This window comes from Chlorocebus sabaeus, chromosome 25 (assembly GCF_047675955.1).
Source record: "Chlorocebus sabaeus isolate Y175 chromosome 25, mChlSab1.0.hap1, whole genome shotgun sequence".
Taxonomy (NCBI): Eukaryota; Metazoa; Chordata; class Mammalia; order Primates; family Cercopithecidae; genus Chlorocebus; species Chlorocebus sabaeus.
In genome coordinates, this window is record NC_132928.1 from 9,305,596 (window position 1) to 9,330,000 (window position 24,405).

Here is a 24,405-nt window from a genome sequence, read left to right on the forward strand (position 1 = left end):
GGTGACTCCACATTGCTTCTGTCCTCCCTGAGGATAAAGCTGTCCACCGTGTGCAGGGGAAATGCGAGATCCTACCAATATCACTGTCAGCAGGACCCAGCTGGGAGTCAGCATGAGCTGCTTTTTGCTAACTCAGAACACTCAGAATGGAGAAAAGCTAGAGGCCTAAACTTAATGTACATGTGGGCAACGACATTATTTTGTGACTTAGGGATGAAAACTGCCCAAATAATCAAGAATTCTTACTTTTACTACCTATAGTTTATATTCTGATGCTGTTACATCTTTTGGAAGAGATATTTCATCAAATTCAACATGCCATTGATTATAAGAAACACTATTATTTTATGTACCGCTAAGAAGAAAAACTATTGCCAGTGAAAGATACACCATCAATTTTCAGATCTCAATTTCAGAGTTGTGAAAATATGGAAGAGTCTTAAAATCAGTGAAAATATGAGTAGTAGTACTAACTTCCCCTTTTCTTCTGGGATTGAGTAGAGGAGCCTTAATGGCCCCAAAACAAAGTTTAACTTTAGTGAAAAATTAAATAGCTGATAATACCGATTATAAAATAATTGTCAATTTCTAGTTTATTAAATTAATGAACTTCTTACCTACAGAAAATTGCCTTTTGATATATAGGTTAATGGTGAGTATTTTAAATGTTCTCAAGATAATGAAGCTTATGGTGGGCTAAATTTAAATAATTTAAAAGATTCTGAAAATAGGTATAAAAATTTAAACAAATTCTGACCTAGTAAAAAACATATACTAGAAAAGAACCACATAGCCAAGACATCAGAAGTTTTACCAATCATATCAACCTGCTAAAAAAGACAGAGAAAAATTTTTGATTGCAATATGAGATGCTGGATTTAGACTAGGTTTAGAAACAATTTTATGAAGCAGTAAACATATCCTAATTAGCCTATGTTTTCAGGAAGCTATTTAGGAGTTAAACTTTGTTTTGGGGCCACTAAGTCTCCTCTACTCAATCCCAGAAGAAAAGGGGAAGTCAGCACCACTACTCATATTTTCACTGATTTTAAGACTTTGCTTTTCCATATTTTAACAACTGTAAAATTGAGATCTGAAATTATTTCTAAATCTAGTCTAAATGCAGCATCTTATATTTCAATAAAAATTTTTTCTCTGTCTTTTTTAGGTTGGTATGATTGGTAAAATTCTGAAGTCTCGGCTATATGGTTCTTTTTTTACAATTGGTTTAAATTTTTATACCTATTTTCATATCTTTTAAATTATTTAAATCTAACCCACCATAAGCTTCATTATCTTAAGGACATTTAAAATATTCACCATTAATATATATGCCAAAAGGCAGTTTCCTGTGGGTAAGAAGTTTATTAATAAACTAGAAATAGACAATTATTTTATGATTGGTATTATCAGTCATTTAATTTTTCACCATTTTTGAATTTCTGTTTGCTTGTTGTGTATGAGGCCATAAAGCCATTTGTCTCCTAGGAAATAAGCAATTAAGCCACTTAGTGCCCTTGGGTTGTAAGTTGCTATAAAAAGAGTTCTGGTTACTTAGCCATAAATTGTGATGTTTATTTCAGCGTATAAGAAAATTATCTTTTCTTGGCCTTACTATCAATCTGCAATATTTAGAGGATTGTATTTTCTCTTTATTATTATTTTTTCACTTTCCTGAATAAACAGCCAGAACTCAGCAGTATTCTGATATGTAACATGGGTGTTTACTGATTGATGGGATGTGCCTGAATCTATGGCAAGAGGTATAACTGTTGCTTTTCCTTTTCTTAGTCACTAAGCAAAGGGACTGAGGTTAAGGATTGACATTTCATTCATTTTTTTCACAGTGCTGTTGCTTTTAACATATCTTTCTATCAAGTCTGGCCTCAGTTACCTAGATTAGAGACCTTACTGTATGTATGCTCTGCCAGGTATATCAAGTTTTTAGTTTTTCACTCAGTAAAGCACTGATTCCTATCCCTAGGATTTTATCCCGTTTGTCAAGAGGGAGAAATTGCTTAGTTGGCATCACTTGCAGTTTGAATTCACTTTGTTTTGGTTCTGTTTTGTTTCATTTTGTTTTGTTGTTTTTGAGACAGAGTCTCCGTTTCTCACCCAGGCTGGATTGCAGTGGCGTGATCTCAGCTTACTGCAACCTCCACCTCCCAGGTTCAAGTGATTTTCCTGCCTCAGCCTCCCGAGTAACTAGTACTGCAGGCGTGCACTACCATGCCTGGCTCACTTTTGTATTTTTACTAGAGACGGTGTTTCACCATGTTGGCGAGGCTGATCTCAAACTCCTGACCTCAAGCGATCCGCCTGCCTCGGCCTCCAAAAGTGCTGGGATTACAGGCATGAGCCACTGTGCCCAGCCTGAATTCACTTTGATTTTTAGTAGTATTCTAGAATTTTTAGTAGTCTTCTTTAATGACTTGAGTGTTCCAGAATCTTTTGTGACAGCCAACTTAGTCTTTTAAATGTTTGCATTTTATGTGCGTTGTCTTGGCATGAATAAATCTCACTTTATGCCTTGTTTTCATTACTTTGACTCATTATTAGCTGAAATTTTAGAATAATAAATTAGTATGGTTTTAATGATTTTTTTGTAAAACTTCATTTTATCCATAATAATTAAGTTTGGATTGTCTATTTTATCTTTTGTAGCTGCAGCATCAGGCAATGAGAACATACAACCACCACCATTAGCTTATAAGAAATGGGGTCTACAGGATATTGACACTATTATTGATCATGCTAGTGTTGGTAAGTATTACTAATTCAAATTCTTTTGGAATTTACTTCTTAAACTTTTTTATTAAAGTATTTCACTTATTAGAGATGGACATTATTCTTTATTTATTATTATTATTTTTTAAGATGGAGCTTTGCTCTATCACCCAGGCAGGAGTGCAGTGGCGTGATCTCAGCTCACTGCAACCTCCGCCTCCCAGGGTCAAGTGATCCTCCCACCTCAGCCTCCCAAGTAGCTGAGATTACAAGCGTGCACCACCACGCCTAGCTAATTTTTGTATTTTTCATAGAGATGGGATTTCATCATGTTGGCTGGGTTGATCTTGAACTCCTGACCTCAAGAGGTGCACCTGCCTCAGCCTCCCAAAGTGCTGAGATTACAGGCATGAGCCACTGCACCTGGCCAACATTTGTTATGTGAAAAAAATGCATTGCCTTTAGTGAGACATCTGGAAGGTAGTTCAGATTCAGATCATCATAGGCATGTATCTTTAAAGCCGGGCATGATGGCTAACACCTGTAATCCCAGCACTTTGGGAGGCTAAGGTGAGTGGATCACATGAGGCCAGAAGTTCAAGATTACCCCGACCCACATAGCGAAACCCCGTCTCTACTAAAAATACAAAAATTAGCCAGATGTGGTGGTACATACCTGTATTCCCAGCTACTTAGGAGGCTGAGGCAGGAGAATTGCCTGAACCCGGGAGGTGGAGGTTGCAGTAAGCCAAGATCACGCCACTGCACTCCAGCCTGGGTGACAGACTCTGTCTCAAGAAAACAAAACAAAGGAAAAATAAATGGTAGCAGTTTTAATAAAGATTTAATTATGCCCTCAGCCACAGTATTGTACAGTTTTAAATCACTCACTATTTGACTAACTTTTCTACAGACAAATTTGGTCTAGATAGTGACCATATAAATCAGTCTTTTAAAAATGTAACCTTGGTCAGGTGTGGTGGCTTGCATCTGTAATCCCAGCTACTCAGAAGGCTGAGGTAGGAGGATCTCTTGAGCCCAAGAGTTCAAGACCAACCTGGGCAACATAGCGAGACCCCATCACTTAAAAAAAAAAAAGTAACCTTTAAACTAGTAAAATGTAGATAAAAGCAGATTTCTTCTTGCAGCCACTATAAGAGAGCTTACTGTGTTAGGTATTGAGGGTATAGAGATGTAAAGACATGCTTCCCTGCTGTCTTAAAGTGTGAGTCTAGGAGTCTAGTTAGAAGAAACACATGAGAATGGCTGCAGTACTAAAACATAATAATTGTAGCAGACAAGGGGACCAGCTGTAGTGGGAGCAGAGGAGGAAACACTCATTGTTTCTCCAGCACACTATACACTTTTACCCCTAGATCTATGTGTATGTTGGCTAGAATGCCTCCTCTGTGTTTGTTCACTTGGTCAAGTTCTACTCATTCTATGAAAACTGGACACTGGGAGAGAAAGAGCAAGGAGAAAAGGAAGGAGTGTGACTCTAGAGAGGCTAACAAGATATCTGACACACAGGCTGTCTTTCTATTTACTGCGTAGCTCTTATATGGTACACTCTGTAATAAAAACCTATTGGTAAACATTTCAGTGTGTCTACTTTTTTGCTAGCATAAAAATGCTACAAAATTCCAAAGTGTTGAGTTCAGTTCAGGGTGGCTTCCCTGCTCTGTTAATTAAACTTTGGAACATTGAAACTGGCTAGGGAAAATGATTGGATAGAAAATGTTATTCTATTCATTTATCCCCAGCCTACAAAATGAAAAAAGGTACAGTAAACTTCATTGTATGTATATCTTTATGTAAAGGTCTGGTTAATTTATTCAACAAATAAATGAGTAGCTATTAATATTTGTGCTAGAAATACAAGATAGGACTCCACCCTGATAAAGCTTACATTTTGGTGATGGGGAGACAAACAATAAACTAACTAAATAAATATAATATCAGCCTGTTAGTGAGCATCATGAAGAAAATAAGTAGAAGGTTATGACAGAGAGTAAAGGAAGAGGGTGCTTTAGGTAGACTAGTGAGGAAAAGCCTCTCCAGGGACATGACATTCAGACTGAGACTTGAAGGATGAGAAGGAGCCAGCTATGGAAAGAGGTGTCAGAAGAGCATTCGAGGCAGAGGAGCATCAGGGATTTAGGCCTGGGAGCCTTGAAGACCTCAGAGTGTTCAAGAAACAGAAAGGAGGTTGGTGTGACTTGACCATAAAAAGTGAGGGGAAAACAGGACAAGGTTAGGTTGGAGATGCAGTCTAGGGTTAGATCATGTAGGGATAAGGAGATCCGATTTTATTCTAAATGCAATGGATGTCATTGATGGATTCTAAGTAGGGGGTTACATTTTAACATATCTCTGTTTGCTGGATAGAGAGATGCTTGCAGAAGAAAGCAAAGAGACCAGTTAGGAGTATATTGCAATAATTCACGCAAGAGAGAATGATGGCTTTATGGTGGAGGCAGTCGAGTTGGAAGGAGGTAGACAGATTTGAGATACACTTTGTACTTGCTCAGGGATGGTTTTGAGAAACAAGAGAAAGGAAAGCATTAAGGGTTTCTTAATTTTTAAGTTTGAGCAGCAGGGTGGATGATGAGACTGTTTACTGAAATGAGAATAAGGAGAAGGAGAGGCACATAAAGAGTTATGTTTTTACAGGTTAACTTCTGACACAGTTAAACATTCAAGTAGAGGTATCAGGTGTATGAATTGGACATGAGAGTCTGAAGTTCAGGGAGGAAGCTGGGATTGTAGATATAAATTTGAGAGGGAGTGGTTTACTGTGGAATGTTTCGTAGAATTCAAGAAAAGAAGGTGGTCCATTGGATTTGACAGTATGGAGTTATTTAGTGACTTTTGATATGAACAGTTACAGTAGAATGGTGAGGATGAAAGCCAAATTAATATAGGCTTAAGAATAAATATTTTCACCCCCTGCTCTCTAAAATCACAAACAAGGAGCATAAGAAATAGATTCTCAGTATATCCGTTTTTATGGAGTCCTGACCTCTTCCTGAAGCCTCATACTCATTTCTCCAGCTCCCTACTGAATAATTTCTACCTAGATATCAAACTTAACATATCCAAAATCGAATTCTTAATTTCCTCCTGCCAAACTTGCTCCTCCTTTTTTTCTACATCATCTTTCTTCTGGTTGCTCCTTACTGTGACATACAAGGCCCAACTTTATCTGGCTTATGGTACCTCTGACACTGTCTCCTGTAGGGTACCCCTCCCCATTCATTGTGTTTCATCACGCAGATCTCCTCTGTGTTCCTCAGACACAGCAGGCATATCCCTACTCTAGAGCATTTAGATTTACGGCTCCCTCTGCCTGGAAAACTTTAGCTAGTCGCATGGCTTTCTCCCTCTCTTCACTCAGGTCTCTTAATATATCACGTTGTCAAAGAGGCCTTCTTTGGTCACTCTACTAGGCCTAGAAAATTATCCAATGAGTTTGACTTTATGGAAATTTATATTGAGAGGGACTTTGATGTCTTTCAAAGTGTGGAAAGACCTCAGATGCTCAGGGAAAACTCTTAATGACAAGGTAATAATAACTCCAGAAAAAAAAGAATGCACAGCCAAGGAAATGTAATTACAGTAAGTACTGTATCTCAGCAGTGAGTAATACTTATATTATTCCTAATAATAAAAACAGTGAATTTAATAAAAAATTGAGATACAAATATTTTGGAAGGATATAGGGAGAGAAAGAGAGATATAAATAAGCCATACCACCTTAAATTAATGAAAAATAGTGCTAAAATTGGTGACTCGAAAGATAACAGCCCCCTAAATTCAGTACCAATGTGTAGCAATATAGAGGGCAGAAAAACACTTTAAATAATACTATAGGAATGTGGTCAGCAAAATGTAGACTGTGGGAAATTAGTCTCAAACAGGCTTGTTTCTTCAACAAATAGATTTCAAAGGATTGAAGATGGGAAGGAGGGGTTGACGAGGTCAGAATGATTTTGGACCAAACTCTATGTCCATTTGTTTGGGGTCCTTACTTTGAAACCCAGAGGTATTGTTTTTCTTAGCAATGATTAGCTATTTTGCTTCAAGAGCAGAGAATGCAGAAAATTTAGGTCAACTAAGGTTAAGATTTAGCCGGGGGAGTATGTGTGTAGGGGGAGACGAGTGTAGAGAGGTTGTGGATATTTGCAAGAAAGTGATGATGATGGAACTCTAAGCTGGATAAAAAGGGAAGTGATCCCAAGAGGTACTTGATAAATAGTGGAAAAAATAGTAGGATTAATTAATTTAAACTCAAAATTGTGAAATTACTGCAGGGAGTTTCTGGAGTAATTGAGATGGAAAGCTAGGAAATGGTGGTCTAAGTGCGGTACGCTTGAAATCATAGTTACAGAGAATCTACAGTTGCTGATGACCGGATCTAAAGTGTGACATCGAAAATGGATTATTTAAGTTATAGGAAGGAAAACATCATTGGTAGCAAGGATGGAAAGGACTGATCAACCATTTCCTTACCATAAATTAGAATCCTTTAAAAAAATTACATATCTATTGCAAAATTGTCCTCTGGATTATCTTGTAGCAATTTATACTCCTGTGTATATCGCATGGGAGTTTGAAAAGAAGCTATTTTAAAACTCAAATTTCAATGTATATGCCATACGAATTTGCCCTTTGATCGTGTTCTGGTGGAGTCAGGCAAAACTTATGAAAATTTTGTAATGTAGTGAAAACATTTTGTATACTGAATCATGGATTCATTCATGACTATGAGACAGGTGTTCTGATATTTTATAATAGTCCAGGAGGTGGGAGGGGAATTTAAAAAATAGTCCAAGGATTTGTTTGATCACTTTAATTCCTATAAATCCAGTGAATAGTTTCCTTATGAACTCACTCAAAGAATTTCCTTTCCTAGGACACATTTTAAGGACAAATGCATTTTTTGACAGTTTTCAGGCAAAGGGGAGGCAATACCTGTATATGAAAATTAGTAAGGTCAGGCACAGCAGCACATGCCTATATTGGCAGGACGCAGTGGCTCACACTAGTAATGCCAACACTTTGGGAGGCTGAGGCTGGAGGATCACCTGAGGTCAAGAGTTTGAGACCAGCCTGGCCAATATGGTGAAACTTCGTACCAACTAAAAATACAAAAATTAGCTGGGCATGGTGGTGCATGTCTGTAATCCCAGCTATTCGGGGAGGCTGAGGTAAGAGAATCTCAAAAAGAGGGGAAAAAAAAAGATGAATTGATATTTGGGGATAAAAGTGGACTGTATACTTCTGGTACCTCTGAGTTTTGTATCTGTTCAAAAAATTAAATTTTGTTTTTATGATATTCTATACGTTATAGAAATTGTAGATGGAAATTTTAATATTTAATTTTTTTTTTGAGATGGGGTCTCACCCTGTTGCCCAGGCTGGAGTGCAGTTGGTGCGATCGCGGCTCACTGCAACCTTCACCTCCCAGGTTCAAGCAATTCTCCTGCCCCAGCTTCCCAAGTAGCCAAGATTACAGGCACCCACCACCACGCCTGGCTAATTTTTGTATGTTTGGTAGAGGTGGGGTTTCACCATGTTGACCAGGCTGATTTCAAACTCTTGACCTCAAGTGATCCACCTGCCTTGGCCTCCTGAGTGCTGGGATTACAGGAGTGAGCCACTGAACCCAGCAGAATATTTTCTGATGTTGATTTTGTAGCTTTTAAAATGACTTTTGTTTATTAAATAAAACGAAACATTTAGCATCTTAGAATGGAACTGAAGTAAAAATGTAATGACCAAAATAACATTGTACATTCAAGTCACGTGTTTGTTTGTTTGTTTGTTTTATCATTAGGTATTATGACTCTGTCCCCCTTTGATCAAATGAAGACTGCCTCCAATATAGGTGGATTTAATGCAGCAATTAAAAATAGTCCACCTGCCATGTCTCAGTATATCACTGTAGGGTCCAATCCATTTACTGGCTTCTTCTATGCTTTAGAGGTATGAGTTTTATCAATGATCATGAGTAAGGCCGCTCTTGATTTTACAATTTGTCTACAAAGTGGATGTGGTAACTTGCTTAGCCTTAGAAGATTAAGCAGTTTATATTTCTAAATTTCAATTGAAATTAAAATTAATCTCAACTAGCTTTCTTCTAAATTCTTTACATTAACTGAAAAGGTACTACCATCAGTGTAAAAGAAAATTCTTTGTTTCTGAAGCCCTGAATTATTTGATAGCTGAGATGTCTTTAAATATTGGTGCAATAGTCAGATGCTCAGACTTGTGAATGATGTCAGCCCACCAGGGATTTCAGTAAATGAGGAATTGTAAAGACAGAACAAGCTGCCAACTATACTTGTTATAAGTGGTGAAAATTGCTTCCTAAAATAGGGGAGAGTTGAGTGTTAGATTTGGCAGCTCTTGTTTCTCACTTAAAAAGCATGCTTCTCAGAATTGCCCAAAATATCTTTTTACTTTTATAAAAATGCGTGTGTATATGTGTGTGCATTTATATGTAAAAAGAGAGAAAAGAGCCAGTTATGTGTAGATGTGAAATCCATAGTCCAGCTAGAATAATGTAATCTTAATATCCTAGTTTAAAATTTATTTTAATGAAATTACAATTTAAAGAGGGAAATTTTAATGGTAAAATACACTAATTGTGGTTTTATTTTTAAACTATAGAGTTAAAACTATTTTTTATATTGCTCCTAAAATAAACTTTTTACTGTACTCTGAAAGAAGCTGAGTTGCTAGTCCAGCCTTTACAACTTTTGGAAGCATTTTAAAGTAAGCTTTATTTAGAAAGTATGTTTGTTCTTTGTAAGCTGCTAAGTTTACTCTTTCAAATGTTCTGTTTTTCAGGGAAGCACACAACCATTATTATCCCATGTTGCACTAGCAGTTGCAAGTAAACTCACTTCTGCTTTATTTAATGCTGCCAGGTAATTACTTAACAATTAAATAAAAAGTATCTCATTTGTATCTAGCTTGCTTTTAACTTATATTTTGATAGTCTGCACTTTAAAACCCTGGGAGCTCAATTTTATTCTAAGTTTTCTTTCTTTTCAGTGGTTGGCTTGGTTGGAAGAGTAAGCACGAAGAAGAAGCTGTCCAAAAGCAAAAGCCGAAGGTTGAGCCAGCTACCCCATTAGCTGTAAGGCAAGTCTGTCATGCTTCCCAAATTTTAGTCCTTTTAGAAAGGTACTGTTAAATGTGTGGTTTTTCTGTGTGCTTGATTGATTTGCTGATCTCATAAGTCTTTGGAACTTCTGAAAGCCATTGCAGTGGAATTCTTTTCCCCACTAGAATGTAAAACTCCATGTGAAGAGTGATTCTTACCTGTTTGATTCACAGCTGTATTCTTGTTATATACTAGGTATTCAAGATGTATTTCTTGAGTGTGCTTTTTAACAAATAAACTTAGCTTGGTCTAGTGTAGGAGAATTAGTTTAGTGATAACTGTTGCATTTCTTTTAAAGTTTAGATAGTTTGTTACTAAGTTGTGTAAACTTTAAAAGTACTTAGTGATTTCTTTTAAAAAATGTAATCCTAGTGGATTGCGGTGGCTCACGTCTGTAATCCTAGCAGACGGAGGCTAATCCTAGCCTTCTTTGGGAGGCCGAGGCGGGTGGATCTCTTGAGGTCAGGAGTTTGACACCAGCCTGCTCAACATGGTGAAACCTTGTCTCTACTAAAAATACAAAAATTAGTTAGGCATGATGGCATGTGCCTGTAATCCCAGCTACTCAGGAGGCCGAGGCAGGAGAATCGCTCAAACCCAGGAGGCAGACGTTGCAGTGAGCCGAGATTACACCATTGCACTCCAGCCTTGGAGACAAGAGCGAAAAACTCCATCTAAAAAAAAAAAAAAAAAGTAAAAGCAGGAGTCCTGTATTCAGGCACTCTTTAGACAGACTCCTGGCCTGTGCTTCCTTGTTTACCTCAGTAGTGCTGTAGAATGTGTTAGTGTATTTGTGAGATTTTTTTTTTGGTGGAGGGAGCATGATTTTTTTTTTCATTATTATTTTTTAGACAGAAGCATTTTTTCTAATGTTTGCTTTTGTTTAAAAATCATTTTTTATTACCTAATATAAAGTACCACCATGAAGGGAAATAGAACACCTCCTCTTTATGGATGTTCTTCACCTAAAGAGAGCCAACTAATTATTAAAATTTATCAAAGTATATCTTCTAAGTTTTTTTTTTTTCATCTTTTTAAAAAATACATTGTAACATACCACATTTCCTAATATCAAGAGTCAAGAAATTAGCCAAATGGCCCTGTGCATGTCAAATAGATGTAACAAAGACTGAGCACCTTTGTTTCAGGGACTTTTCTCTAAGTGAGCTTTCCTAGCTCTCTTTTAGTACCTCTTTACTTTTATTTTACTCACAATTCTAATGAGGTTGATTATAGACCAACAGCAGTTTAGAGATAACTATTTAGAAAAAGGAACGTTTTTGCTTCAGGCAGATTGGTATCAACAGGATGTGATATCTTCCAAAAAAGAGAAAGATTAAGAAGAAGAACTTAAAATAGACAAAAGATGCCTGTATGGGAGCAAATTCTAAAATTTAGTTGACGGTGAGGACTTTGTTTTCTGTGACATGCCTTTTAATCAAATATAGTTATACTTTATATTCTCTAAAGGAATAGGATTGTGAGTATCTATTGAAAACCTACATAAGACTGTGGTTTTATTTCTTTTATGTATTTTATATTACAAATGCCAGTTGTGAATAATAAATTAACTATTAATCCAGGCAAAATTCATATTTCTTTATATAAAAACAGATTCAGCCTATTTCATTTATGCATTTCATTATTCTGTTATATGTTTCTGAATTGGAATGTGATTTGAGCTTTTTATTTTCTTTTAAATATCAGATTTGGACTTCCAGATTCTAGACGCCATGGTGAAAGCATATGTCTGTCTCCATGTAACACACTGGCAGCAGTAACAGATGATTTCGGCAGAGTTATTTTATTGGATGTAGCTAGAGGAATTGCAATACGCATGTGGAAAGGTACTTCTTACAAAAATCCAGAAAAACAGTTAATTCACTTTTTACCCCAATAGTTGAGCAATGTTATCATGCTTCAGCTTCTGGTTGATAACTGTTTAATTCTTTATGTTTATATTTTCTTTTTTTGACATGAACTCAGATCAGCAACCGCTTGATCCAGTAGTCAACTGATACATCTTTTAGGTTTGATCATGTTTAACCTTTATCTTATGTACTTTCTTTCAATTCTCACTGTTAGTGTAAATTTCTGAGTTCAGTTTCTTGCCCCTGCTACATCTATTCCCCTTCACAAAGCCATTCTTGAGCCAAATGTTCTCCCCAAATCTATAATGCCAAGTCTTTCAGATTTAAGATAGCAAAACCCATCTTCACTGACTTGACTTTTATATCCATATGCTTGGGTCCATCCACCTGATGTGTCAATAAGTATGTCACTTAGGAGTTTCATTCAGCTATTAGTAACAGACCCGAGTAACAGACCACAGTATCTTCAGGAACCCAGTCTTCTTCCTTGTAGCTTCCCCACTCAAGGTTCTCATAGACAGCCCTCTTACCTGCATTCCAGGAAGGAAGCAGAAAGGAATAAGGCTTCTTCTGGCAACTGAGTTAATCTGCTTTGAAGATATTCCCCCAAAGTCCCTTCAACCATTATCTGCATTAGCCAGAACTTAGTGACATGGCCTCATCTAACTATAAGGGAGACTTGAAAATATCTTTTAACTAGGCACATTGTGAATAATATCTCCCTGACAAAGAAGGCATGATTACATTATTTAGAATCATCTGGAATAGTAACATGTCAGCAAAGACCACAATTTATGACACCATCTTGTCTGTCCTTTAAAATGTGAGGAATAATGTATTGAGGTCATTAAATTACTCTGGACCAAACTGAAGCCACTATCACCTTCTTGCCAAAGAACTCCTGCAGTGACAGACAGAGGCAGTCTTTACCTACTACATGTCTAACTATCTGTAGAAATAGTTTTAGTACTGCAGATACATCATTTCTCCTTGGTATTTGTCTCCTGAAACAATATCAAAGGTATGTTCTCAGCAAGACTTCTAAAATACAGAAGACAAAGCTGTACTGACTGCTCCAAATCCACTATGGCAATCTTATTCCTTGCATCATTGCCTGCCTTTCTGCAGCTGGTACGGCCGGTTTTCCTTTCCATTGTATCCTTGGAAAGAAGGATTAATTGCCTATGTGAGGGACCACCCTAAAATGGAAAACAGCATCAGCTACTTCTCCCATGCAAGAGCTTCCTCCCATCACCCTGTAATCCATATTTTCTATCTGCATGTCACCAGAAGGCTTGGATGGGAAGGGAAGGGAATGACAGCAGGAGGGGTAATCAGGTGGCTTCAATTATATCTATAATCTTTTTTCTTATTTTTTGAGGGAGTTTCCGTCTTGTTGTCCAGGCTAGAATTCAGTGGCACGATCTCGGCTCACTGCAACCTCCATCTCCCGGGTTCAAGCGATTCTCCTGTCTCAGCCTCCCAAGTAGTTGGGATTACAGGCATGTGCCACCACATCCAGCTAATTTTTTGTACTTAGTAGAGACAGGGTTTCACCATGTTGGTCAGGCTGGTCTCGAACTCCTAACCTCAGGTTATCCACCCGCTTCAGCTTCCCAAAGTGCTGGAATTACAGGCGTGAGCCCCTGTGCCCAGCCAATATTTTCTTTTTAAAGAGAAAAAGTGATCAGAAGTAAATATAGCAAAATACTAAGACTTGATAAGGCTTGGTGATAAACTGGTGATTATTTATTATCATTTTTTATTTAAGATATTCCATAATAAAAATATACTTTCATAGCTTTTCTTACCCCACCCCCACCCCCACTATTCCAGAGTACTTCAGGTGGCTACTATGGAACCTAGACTAAGTAATTAACTTCCCTTTCCCTCTGTCTCTAAGGGTACCGCGATGCACAAATTGGATGGATTCAAATTGTAGAGGACCTTCATGAAAGAGTACCAGAAAAGGCGGATTTTTCCCCCTTTGGAAATTCTCAGGGTCCAAGTCGAGTAGCTCAATTCCTTGTGATCTATGCGCCAAGAAGGGGAATTTTAGAAGTGTGGAGCACACAGCAGGGACCTCGAGTAGGAGCTTTCAATGTGGGGAAGCACTGCAGGTAAGCTGCAAATGCTGGCATTGTGCTGGTTACAAAATGAAATATAGGAATGCTTTTATTAAAATAAAGCTTTTACTAAAGCTGCTTATTAGATTACAAGTTTGAGAATTACAGTATTCTTTATTGTGGTTTTTCCTGTGAGTGTCTGATATATACTTAAGTATTTAATAACCAAAAAAAAATTGAAAATGCCATGATACACTGCTGAATTAAAGTTAGCTTGTTGCTGATGTTTGTCCCTTACTTATGCTATGAAGACTCAAAAGGAAAGGTTCCTTTAGCTTGCCCTAGTCATAAGTGAGGTGAATGCTTTGTTTGCCATTGAAACATGGGCCTGATTGTGTTCATTTAATTTTTTAGAATCTTTCAACAAGGCAGAACTCTGCTAGCTTTACTTACGTATTTGCTATCAGTATTTAGTTGCCTTATTAATACTCCTAAATTGATAATAATGTTGGGTTTCCTAGCTATAATAAAAGCACCTTTTGGCATTTCTCCTTGTTCTAATGTTTTTACCATATTGGGATGTGATTTCTTTAGGCTGCTGTATCCTGGCTATAAAATAATGGGCTTAAATAATGTTACCAGTCAGAGTTGGCAGCCACAGACGTATCAGATCTGTCTTGTTGATCCAGTGTCTGGAAGTGTGAAAACAGTGAATGTTCCCTTCCATTTAGCACTGAGGTAAGGTGTATCTGGTGTTGCTGACTGACGCTCCTCTGCTAACTTTTCTTAGTTCCTAGGTTTGTTGTACTCTCTTTTGTTGTTGCTGTTTTGTTGTTTCCTTTGTCTTTAGACTGATATCTTTAAATAGAAAAAATTAAAAGGAAAAAAAAGTTGGAGTGTGTCAGAATTAGAAAGAAAATAATTTCACATTCTGTAATAATTTGTTATATTTATTGGTTAGCGATAAGAAGAGTGAACGAGCCAAGGATATGCACCTAGTGAAGAAACTAGCAGCCTTACTGAAAACAAAATCTCCCAATCTTGGTAGGTATTCTGTCATACGAATAATAAAGCATATTGTTCTATCATCTTTTAAATCAATAAACTATTCTAAATGGAGCAATCAAAATGATGCATGGATGAGCTTATTGGAATTGCTCTGTAAGGCTGAAGTGTGCCATCTAGAGGGTATTATAATTCATAACAAGAAAACATTAATGTGAGAGAACCCAAAAATCCTTTAGACTCAACTGGTAGTACAGATATGTTCATTTTCTTTCAGAATAATGTTTCACTGTTATAAAAATTAAAATTTTACTTTAATTTTTTCTTTATAGATTTGGTTGAAACAGAAATAAAGGAATTAATTCTTGATATTAAATACCCTGCAACCAAAAAACAAGTAAGTATATATAATACATGAAGTTTCCTGCTAGTAGCTATAATATATCCTTCTTAAGAAAATCTTTGTTTTCCTATTTCCCCAAAACATGACAGGCTGAAATCTTCTTTTCAGGTTTTTATTGTTTATCCGTTTCTGTATTTTCATGTGGAAGTTCCTGTTGTCTCTTTAAAAAAAAAAAAAAAAAAAAAATTAATATTCATGCCTGTAATCCCAGCACTTTGGGAGGCTGAGGCGGGTGGATCACGAGGTCAGTAGTTCGAGACCAGCTGGTCAACATGGTGAAACCCCGTCTCTACTAAAAATACAAAAAAATTTAGCTGGGTGTGTTGGCGGGTGCCTGTAATTCCAGCTACTCAGGAGGCTGAGGCAGGAGAATCGTTTGAATCCGGAAGGCGGAGGTTGCAGTGAGCTGAGATCGCACTATTGTACTCCAGCCTGGGCAACAGGGCAAGACTCCATCTCAAAAAAAAAAATTAGTATTACCATATATCTAAGTGTGTTTTATATACACACATGTAAACATCCCTACATTATATATATTACGTATATAATATAGATGTAATAGTAAATATTTGTGTATGACCACCTGCCTTAGGAAATACAATCTTACCAGGAACTCTAAAGAGCCCTGAGTGTCCCCCCTCAGTCCCATTCCCTCCTCCCATCCTTAAGGTAACCATAATTTATAATTTTGTGGTTCTTTTCTTTTTCTTTGCTTTATAGTTACATCATTCCTGTGTGACTCCTTTGAAACCTGTTGATGCATTTCCTGTCTTTTCAAACTTTACATAAATGGAGTCATGCCCTATGTCTTCGGTGACTTTAGTTTTTCCTTCAGGATTATGTTTCTGTGTCATTCATATTGGTGTATGTAGCTATAGTTATAATTGATTCATTTACTATGCCATACAAATTCCGCTCACTGACTAGAATTTATTTACACTCCTGTCAGTGAATGGCTAGGTTGTTTACAGATTTTTGACATTACAAACAATGATGCTGTGCTTATCCATGTACATATTTCCTCATTCACATATGCAAGAGTTTTTCTGGCATTTATACCTAAGAGTGGAATTGCTAGGGTGTGAACTTCTTCAGCTGTACTAGTTGATGGCAAATTGCTTCTCAAAATAGTTGTACTAATTTATATTCCCACTTGTTCTGTATGAGCCCCTGTTACTCCACAGCCTCAGTATTCCATGGTATTGCCAGACCTTTACTTTTTGCCAGGCTCGTGGTTATAATATGGCCACCATTGGTGATTTCTTTTACTCCCACTCTTCCTATCCAAACCCCTCATAATGCTATTCAAGTCCTAACTCCATAAATTCTTACATAATGCTTCGATCCCCATGGATAACTCTGAACTCCTACTCTACTTTCAGTCAAAACTGGATAGTTAATGACTACTTATTTTCTGATTATTTCATGTATGTTAATCATAGCTCCCCCAACTTTTTTTTTTTTTAGGTCTTATAAGCTCCTTCAAGTAGGAACCTTACCAAATACTTGATTTTTATAATTCACAGCATCTAAAATAATGCTACTGTGAAAATGTAAAAAAAAACTGTATCACAGGTTTTTTCTTTTCTCTTACACAGTCACTAAACACTTCTGCCACTAGATGTAGGGTTTTTTTTTTTCCCACCACACCAATGAATTTCTTTGGCAGATTCTCCAGCTAACACCAGCTGGTTATTCTCTAATTCAGTTCAATTCTGACACCATCTACCTGGAGATAGCATGAGATCATCAGCACAGATTAAGAGCTCTGTCCCGCAAGACTTCTACCTGCTTCAGATACCAGTCACAAGTAGTTGGTCATCAGCTATATTTCTGACTGACTGGCTATAAATTAGGGTTACTATGACCCCCTCTTTGCAGGTGATAAATTTGCTAGATCAGCTGACAGAACTCAGGGAAACATTTTACTTGAACGTTTACCCATTTATTATAGAGGATATTACAGAGGGTAGCGATGAACAGCCAGGTGGAAGAGATGCATAGAGTAAATCATATGGGAAGGGTTGCAGAGCTTCCATTCCCTCTGCTGGCAAGCCACCATTCAGGAACCTCTACATGTTCAGCTATCCAGAAGCTCTTCCAACCCTTATCCTTTTGGGTGTTGTTGGAAGCTTCATTATATAAGCATGACTGATTACATCATTGGCCATTGGTGATCAACTCAGTCTTCAGCCCCTCTTGGCTCCCCAGAGGTCAGGGGTTGGGCTAAAAGTTCCAATCCTCAAATACATGCTTGGTTCCACTGGTAACCAACCCCTTATTATGAAGCTTTGCAGAAGCCTGCCATGAGTGGCCTCATTAGAAGAAAAGATGCTCCTATCACCTGGGAAATTACAGACATCTTAGAATCTCCTCATCAGAAACTGGGGGTCAAAGACCAAATGTTAGAACAAAATGTTCTCCTAACACCTCTGTCTACAAAGGGATTAAGAGCTCTGACTGATGAACTAGGGCAGAGACTAAACATTGGAACAAAAGAAACTCCTAGCAACCCCATTGTTCAGGAAATTATAGGAACTCTGTGTCAGGTACTGGGGCCATAGACCAATGTGTATATTTCTTATTATTTTATAGCTACATACATGGGAGAATTTAGTGCAGAGTGATTCTGCTGCAGTCCACTTTTAAAACACTTTTTGTTGTGTTATTGTAGAACAGAAAAACCTTTGTGACTTTTAATTGTGTTTTCCATTCTACTGACAATGCTAATTGGCTCTCATTTTCCTTAGGGCAAAGTCTCCATTATTAGAGATGACATAATGATGACAAAGTGGGCATCTAAAGAGGCAGTTTGAGAAATCTGTAGTAGAAAGGGTCATAACCCACACAGTTCTTCTCATTTTGATGCCATCTTTCTTCTTATCTTAAATCATAGAACAACAAAATTGGGAAACCAGCATAATGCAAAATGTCTTCTTGATTTTCTTTTTTTTAAATGGTACTTCTGAATCATGTATGAAGCTGTGAATTTTATAAAAAATACTAGAAAACTCAATAACAAAAGTTATATCTTAGAGTCTGACTGACTAAAGGGAGGGAAGAAACCAGTTTAGGCTTTGGGAGACTGAATAATGGGGAAGAAAGTAAGCTAGCTGCTAGCCTGTGTAATCGTAGGCAGAACAGGAGCAGGTTACACTTGTCCTGGGTTCTTGCCTCTTATAGTCACTTTCTTTATTGCTTCCTGGTAGTTGCTTCATTATAGGCCTGAGCAACATCTTGAGCCACCCTCTAAGCCCATTTCTCCTCCACAAACACACGGAAGTTTTGTGTTGATTGGATATTTGTCTTACCCTACATTCTCAGCCTACTTTTTAAACTATGTAATCTCATTAATTGAAACCCAATTTAATGTGCTAATATGAAAGGATAAATATGACCTTTAACTGCTATGTCTGACTCATTGATGTTTCTGATAGTTGCTACTTTAGGCATGAAGAGATATTTTGGGATTGGTTATAAAGAATCTTAAATATCTATGGGGGTAGGGAGAGGGAGGTAGGGAAAGGTGGTTACTATATCTATCTAGCAGGGCCTATAGATTATGCCTGCCATGCACAAATGCAGTTATTAAGCTATAACTAAGTTATTAGCAGCTTTTGTTATTGACATGACAATAACCACTGCTTTTCATTTATTCCTAGATAGCATAAGCATATTCAAACACTTCTTATTGGTAAATAGCTTTATCTTTGTTTCTGTTTTGATTGGGCTATTCTGTTAAGTAGCAGTTGCCTTCTAGTTGTTTTATTCTCAGCCTGGATTTTTGTCATTTATATCATATTTGGCATGACATAAAGTTGATTGAATATTACTTAACAGTGCAACTTGAGATTTAAGATATGTACACTAAAACATCTTAAATATAGAGCTTCTCTTTGAAATTTGGGGTAGTAAAAGTTTGGCATAAATATAAGATTTAAAAAGTAAAATCGTTGCCTTATAATTACTAGAACTGTTCAATATCTTTTTTCTAGGCTTTGGAAAGCATTTTGGCAAGTGAACGTTTACCATTTTCTTGCCTTAGAAACATCACTCAGACTTTAATGGACACTTTAAAAAATCAAGGTAATAGGGTTTGTACTGATTGGAGGTTACGTTCTTAACTCAAATTTTGTAACTGATTATAGAAAGCTATTGACTTTGTGATACCATCATGTTACTTTAATGTGGAAATAATATATATATAAGAAATTAAGAATCTTATTTATTCCCTATTTAATATATATAGTTGATCTTCATCTAAACTGTCTTTGAATGTATTGACTGTTTGTTATTGGGAAGTTGTTTCTAATCGTGAGGAAAGGGGTCAGGATAGAATGATAAGTGGTTATTCTGATATAGCTGTAGAACATTAAAGAAAGCATTGGAATGAAGAAGTTATCTGGTGGTATGGGAAAACAACCAAGCTCTCTCGCTGCCATTGTCTTTTCTTTAGCTTCACAAGAGGAGACAGATTTCTCTAGGGGGGCACATAATGTCATTTTGACCCAGATAATAATAAAACATATTTGTACTTTGTATTAATGTTTTATTAGTGTATCAGTTTCCCATCAGTTTCCCTCATGAACAGAGTTAAGGACTTCCAAAATCACAGACGACAATCAGATTATTTTTTCTGGTCATTTTTTGATGTTCAAAATTTGTCTGTACTATCACATTGTTCTTTAAAATCAGTCAGCCCATCAAAATATATTTGCCTGAAAAAGGATTACACTTGAAACTGTGGGGTTGTAACACCATATTCCATCCAACTGAACTAGTAAAAATTCACTTTATTCTGAATTCCTAACGTCAGTTAAATTGTAGTGTACAGTGGACTGGTGTCATCTAGTTGTGACTTTTGTTTGTCCTATTAATTATGTAAAACCAACTTTGTGTTTTAATTATGTGTAAGCCAGCTTAAAGTGGCTTAATAAACAAATTATAATTTGTTCTTTCAGGGCTTCAAACATGCTAATTTTGAGACTCTTTTTCAACCTTTTTTTTAACAGATACATGAAACTGACATTGGCAAATAGTGAACTCCTTTAGTGTACACCACTTGTCGGAAATAAATACCTCTTTTAAAAAGCATGGTATACTTATAAAGCCCTCCCACCCCTCAAGGCATTAACAAAATCTCAAAATTTATTAAATGAAAAGTTATCTTTCACTGACCTGGTAGTAAACCAAACACCATTGTTGGAGTTCTATAAAATCATCAATTTCAAGGTCTACATAAAAATAAGATTCCTAAAATCTAATTATTTTGTATGGTCAGTTTTATTAAGGCTATAAGAACTTGAACAATATTCCACGATACTGTATTTCAAATAAGATTTTAGGGGGATTATCATTGTCTCCCTTTTTAAAGAATAAATATTTGTTTTATATTAGATATAAATATTCATATAGTATTCCAGATAATTTCTTTAAATTTTAAGTATTACATGAAGATATTTCCACTTTCTTTTTTATCGCCCTACTTTTAGAGCATCTTATTTTATTTAAAAATTAGACATTTTGTCATGACAGAAAAATTATTTTTGCTTTCAAAATCTGATATAGCTTAAGCATCTCAATATTTAATACATCAGAGCATCAGGGAATTATGTAATATTGAGAGATTTAATGAAAGAAAAGCCTGTTTATGAGTCTGTTAAATATATCTCTTATATATACTTTTCCTTCTGCCTTTTAGAACTTGAGTCGGTTGATGAAGGATTGCTACAGTTTTGTGCCAATAAACTAAAATTGCTGCAACTCTATGAGTCGGTCAGTCAACTAAATTCCCTTGATTTTCATTTAGACACACCATTCTCTGATAATGTGAGTAATCCCACGTTTTATATTATATAAAATAATCTATCTGATTGCTTTTACTTTTTAAAATCAGTAGTAACAAAGTAGAAAATTAAGAATTTTTTTAAAGCTTTAAAGGTATATTTTGTTTACCAAGCCCCCTGCTAGCTCTCTGTGCCTTGCTGCTAAATTTATATTATTTATACAAGTGCTGAGATTATAGGCATAAACCACTATGCCCAGCCACAATATGTTTTTGCACGTATAGTATATAAAAATAGTTTGAGGCCGGGCGCGGTGGCTCAAGCCTGTAATCCCAGCACTTTGGGAGGCCGAGACGGGCGGATCACGAGGTCAGGAGATCGAGACCATCCTGGCTAACACGGTGAAACCCCGTCTCTACTAAAAATACAAAAAACTAGCCGGGCGAGGTGGCGGGCGCCTGTAGTCCCAGCTACTCCGGAGGCTGAGGCAGGAGAATGGCGTAAACCCGGGAGGCGGAGCTTGCAGTGAGCTGAGATCCGGCCACTGCAGTCCAGCCGGGGCTACAGAGCAAGACTCCGTCTCAAAAAAAAAAAAAAAAATAGTTTGAAAGCCTAACAGGTTGTATCCCTGAGAGCCACATACAGGACTTATATGTGGATACAGTGAGAATTGTTTTTCTATGTTTTATTTTATAGTGTTTACACTGGTTAATAATTAAGCATTTAAATTCAAATATTTAGTTTCCTCAGAATGGTAAGAGTTGCATTTGACACCCTTTTAAATTTTTTTCGGATTATACAGTAAAACATGTTTATTAAAATTCTAGCATTTGCCAGGGCATAGTGGCTTGCACCTGTAATCCCAACACTTTGGGAAGCTGAGGTGTGAGGATCACTTGAGCCCAGGAGTTCGAGACCAGCCTGGGCAACATAGTGGGCCCTGTGTCTACAAAAAAAACTTTTAAAATTAGCTGGATGTGGTGGTGCACACTTGTGGTCCCAGCTACTCAGGTGGCTGAGGCAGGAGGATTGCTTGAATCCAAGAAGTCAAGGCTGCTGTGAACCATGATCGTGCCAAGGTACTCTAACCTGGGTAACAAAGTGAGACCCTGTCTCGAAAAAAAAAAAGAAAAATGCTAACATTCTAGAAGATAATAAAGTACCCTCAAGAAATATGCTAAAATGGTACTTTTAGTAGTATGTAGTGTTCAAGATTATAGTTTATTTAAATAAACTCCTACTCATGAAATGTGACTTGTAAGCAAAGTTTTAAGCAGAATACATGATAGCTATTATATTAATTAAAAAGTCAACTTTTGCTTACAATCTTGAATTTCAGTTCAGATAATGTGGTTGATAGATGTGGAATGTTGTTTTTGTTTTCTATTTTAAAGGACTTGGCTGTGTTACTAAGGCTTGATGAAAAAGAACTACTTAAGCTCCAGGCATTACTAGAGAAGTATAAGCAAGAGAACACCAGGACAAATGTTCGATTTTCTGATGATGAAGATGGTGTGTTGCCTGTAAAAACATTCTTGGAATATTTAGAATATGAAAAGGATGTGCTCAATGTAAAGAAGATAAGTGAAGAGGAGTATGTGGCTTTAGGTAGGTAAAATAATACACTGGTCTTCGTATCCCTCTTCTTTTAGAAGAAAACGTGGTAGGAACGTATAGCATCTCAGGAGATTCTGTTTGTTTTGAAATTTAAATAATGGAAGTATTTAATGTACTGTATTTTTTGGCCAACAAAAGACACTCTGGTCGATAGGTTGTTTTAATAAGTATACTAAAGAGACAATATTAGATCATGATTTGCTTTCTGCTTTAATAAATCAAGCAAATTGAACCATTAATTTCTCTTCCTTCATAATGTTTTGTTTCTCTGGAATTCCAGATTGTGATTCAATAAGATTGTTAGTCCAAATGGTAAGTAGTCATTGATTAATGTGCTTTGTTTTTGTTCTACCAGGTAGTTTCTTTTTTTGGAAGTGTTTGCATGGAGAAAGCTCCACTGAGGATATGTGTCACACTTTGGAGTCGGCTGGACTTAGCCCTCAGCTGTTGTTGGTGAGGTGTTTTTGGTTGCTGGATGCTGTTCTTCCTTGTGAATGTCACCCAGAAGTGTCAATCTTCTTTTTTTTTTTTTTAACTGTTGTCTTTTAGGTTATCATAGAATGTTCATGAAAACTTTCTAAAAATGATCAAAGAAATTTTTAATCACCATATTTAATAGAGTAATATTATTTTATTTTTCTTATACCCTGTAAATTTTTTTTCTTTTTCGTTTACTTTGAGAGAGAAAGTGTCTTGCTCTGTCACCCAGGCTGGAGTACAGTGGTGTGATCGTAGCTCACTGCGGCCCCAACCTCCTGGGCTCAAGCCATCCTTCCATCTCAGCCTTCTGAGTAGCTGAGGCTACAAGTGCATGCCATTGTGCTGGCCAATTTTTTTTTTTTTTTACTTTTGTAGAGATGGAGGTCTCGCTATGTTGCCCAGGCTGTCTGAAACTCCTGGCTGAAGCAATCCTCCCTGCTTGACCACTCAAAGCTTTTGGATTACAGACAAGAACCACCGTGCCTGGCCAATTTTCTATAAATGTTAACAAGCATATTCTATAGTTGGCCTAAGATAAGTTTAGAATCTGTATGCACACATCTATATGCATGCATTTACAATAGAATTGAATCATCAGTAAAAAACTGTCATGTTACGATGGAAAAGATCTTAAAAACAAAATAAACTTCCCTTAAAGCAATGTGGAATTGTTATCAAACGTTTTAAACTTTGAATATATATTATAATGTAATCTCAATTATAACAAATATAAAACAAAAGAATCATCCAAGGAGAAGATACAACACTAGATTTTTGCCCTTTCTGAAAAAATCAAGGAAAGTTACCCCATCTTCCTTGTTCTTCTTTGTTCTTACCTATCCCTACACATGAATGCATACACAGCTGTCCCTCAGCACCCATGAAAGATTGGTTCCAGGAACCTCCCCCTCCAATACCAAAATCCATGGATACAGAAGGTCCTGATATAAAATGGTGTAATAAAAAATTAGCCAAGCATGGTGGCATGTCCCTGTATTCCCAGCTACTCAAGAGGCTGAGGCATGAGGATCCCTTGAATCAGGGAGGTCAAGGATGTGCTGATTGCACCTCTGCACTCCAGCCTAGGTGACAGAGTGAGACTGTGTCTCTAAAAAAACAAAAAAGTGGTAATTGCATGTAACCTATGCACATCTCCCGTATACCTTAAATCATATCTAGATAACTTTTAATACCTTATGCAGTGTAAATGCATTGTAAATTATTGTTTACAATGTAAATTATTGTTAAATTATTGTGTAAATTATTGTTAAACCTA

General features: G+C 36.7%; 1 protein-coding gene and 1 non-coding gene across 3 annotated transcripts in view; both read left to right on the forward strand.

The window, feature by feature from the left end:
• RAB3GAP2 (RAB3 GTPase activating non-catalytic protein subunit 2) overlaps positions 1-24,405 on the forward strand; it is a 120,504-nt gene that overhangs the window by 64,556 nt on the left and 31,543 nt on the right. For both annotated transcript variants that reach the window (XM_007988400.3, XM_073011506.1), the window contains exons 9-21: positions 2,665-2,763; positions 8,567-8,715; positions 9,583-9,662; positions 9,790-9,879; positions 11,609-11,748; positions 13,676-13,892; positions 14,433-14,576; positions 14,800-14,882; positions 15,176-15,240; positions 19,242-19,332; positions 20,948-21,075; positions 22,427-22,640; positions 23,005-23,102. In XM_007988400.3, the coding sequence (XP_007986591.2) occupies positions 2,665-2,763; positions 8,567-8,715; positions 9,583-9,662; positions 9,790-9,879; positions 11,609-11,748; positions 13,676-13,892; positions 14,433-14,576; positions 14,800-14,882; positions 15,176-15,240; positions 19,242-19,332; positions 20,948-21,075; positions 22,427-22,640; positions 23,005-23,102 (1,598 nt within the window). The remainder of the gene's footprint in view (positions 1-2,664; positions 2,764-8,566; positions 8,716-9,582; positions 9,663-9,789; positions 9,880-11,608; positions 11,749-13,675; positions 13,893-14,432; positions 14,577-14,799; positions 14,883-15,175; positions 15,241-19,241; positions 19,333-20,947; positions 21,076-22,426; positions 22,641-23,004; positions 23,103-24,405) is intronic.
• Positions 4,369-4,499, forward strand: LOC119619858 (small nucleolar RNA SNORA36 family). Its single transcript, XR_005236302.1, has one exon. It is a non-coding gene; the product is annotated as a small nucleolar RNA SNORA36 family (small nucleolar RNA).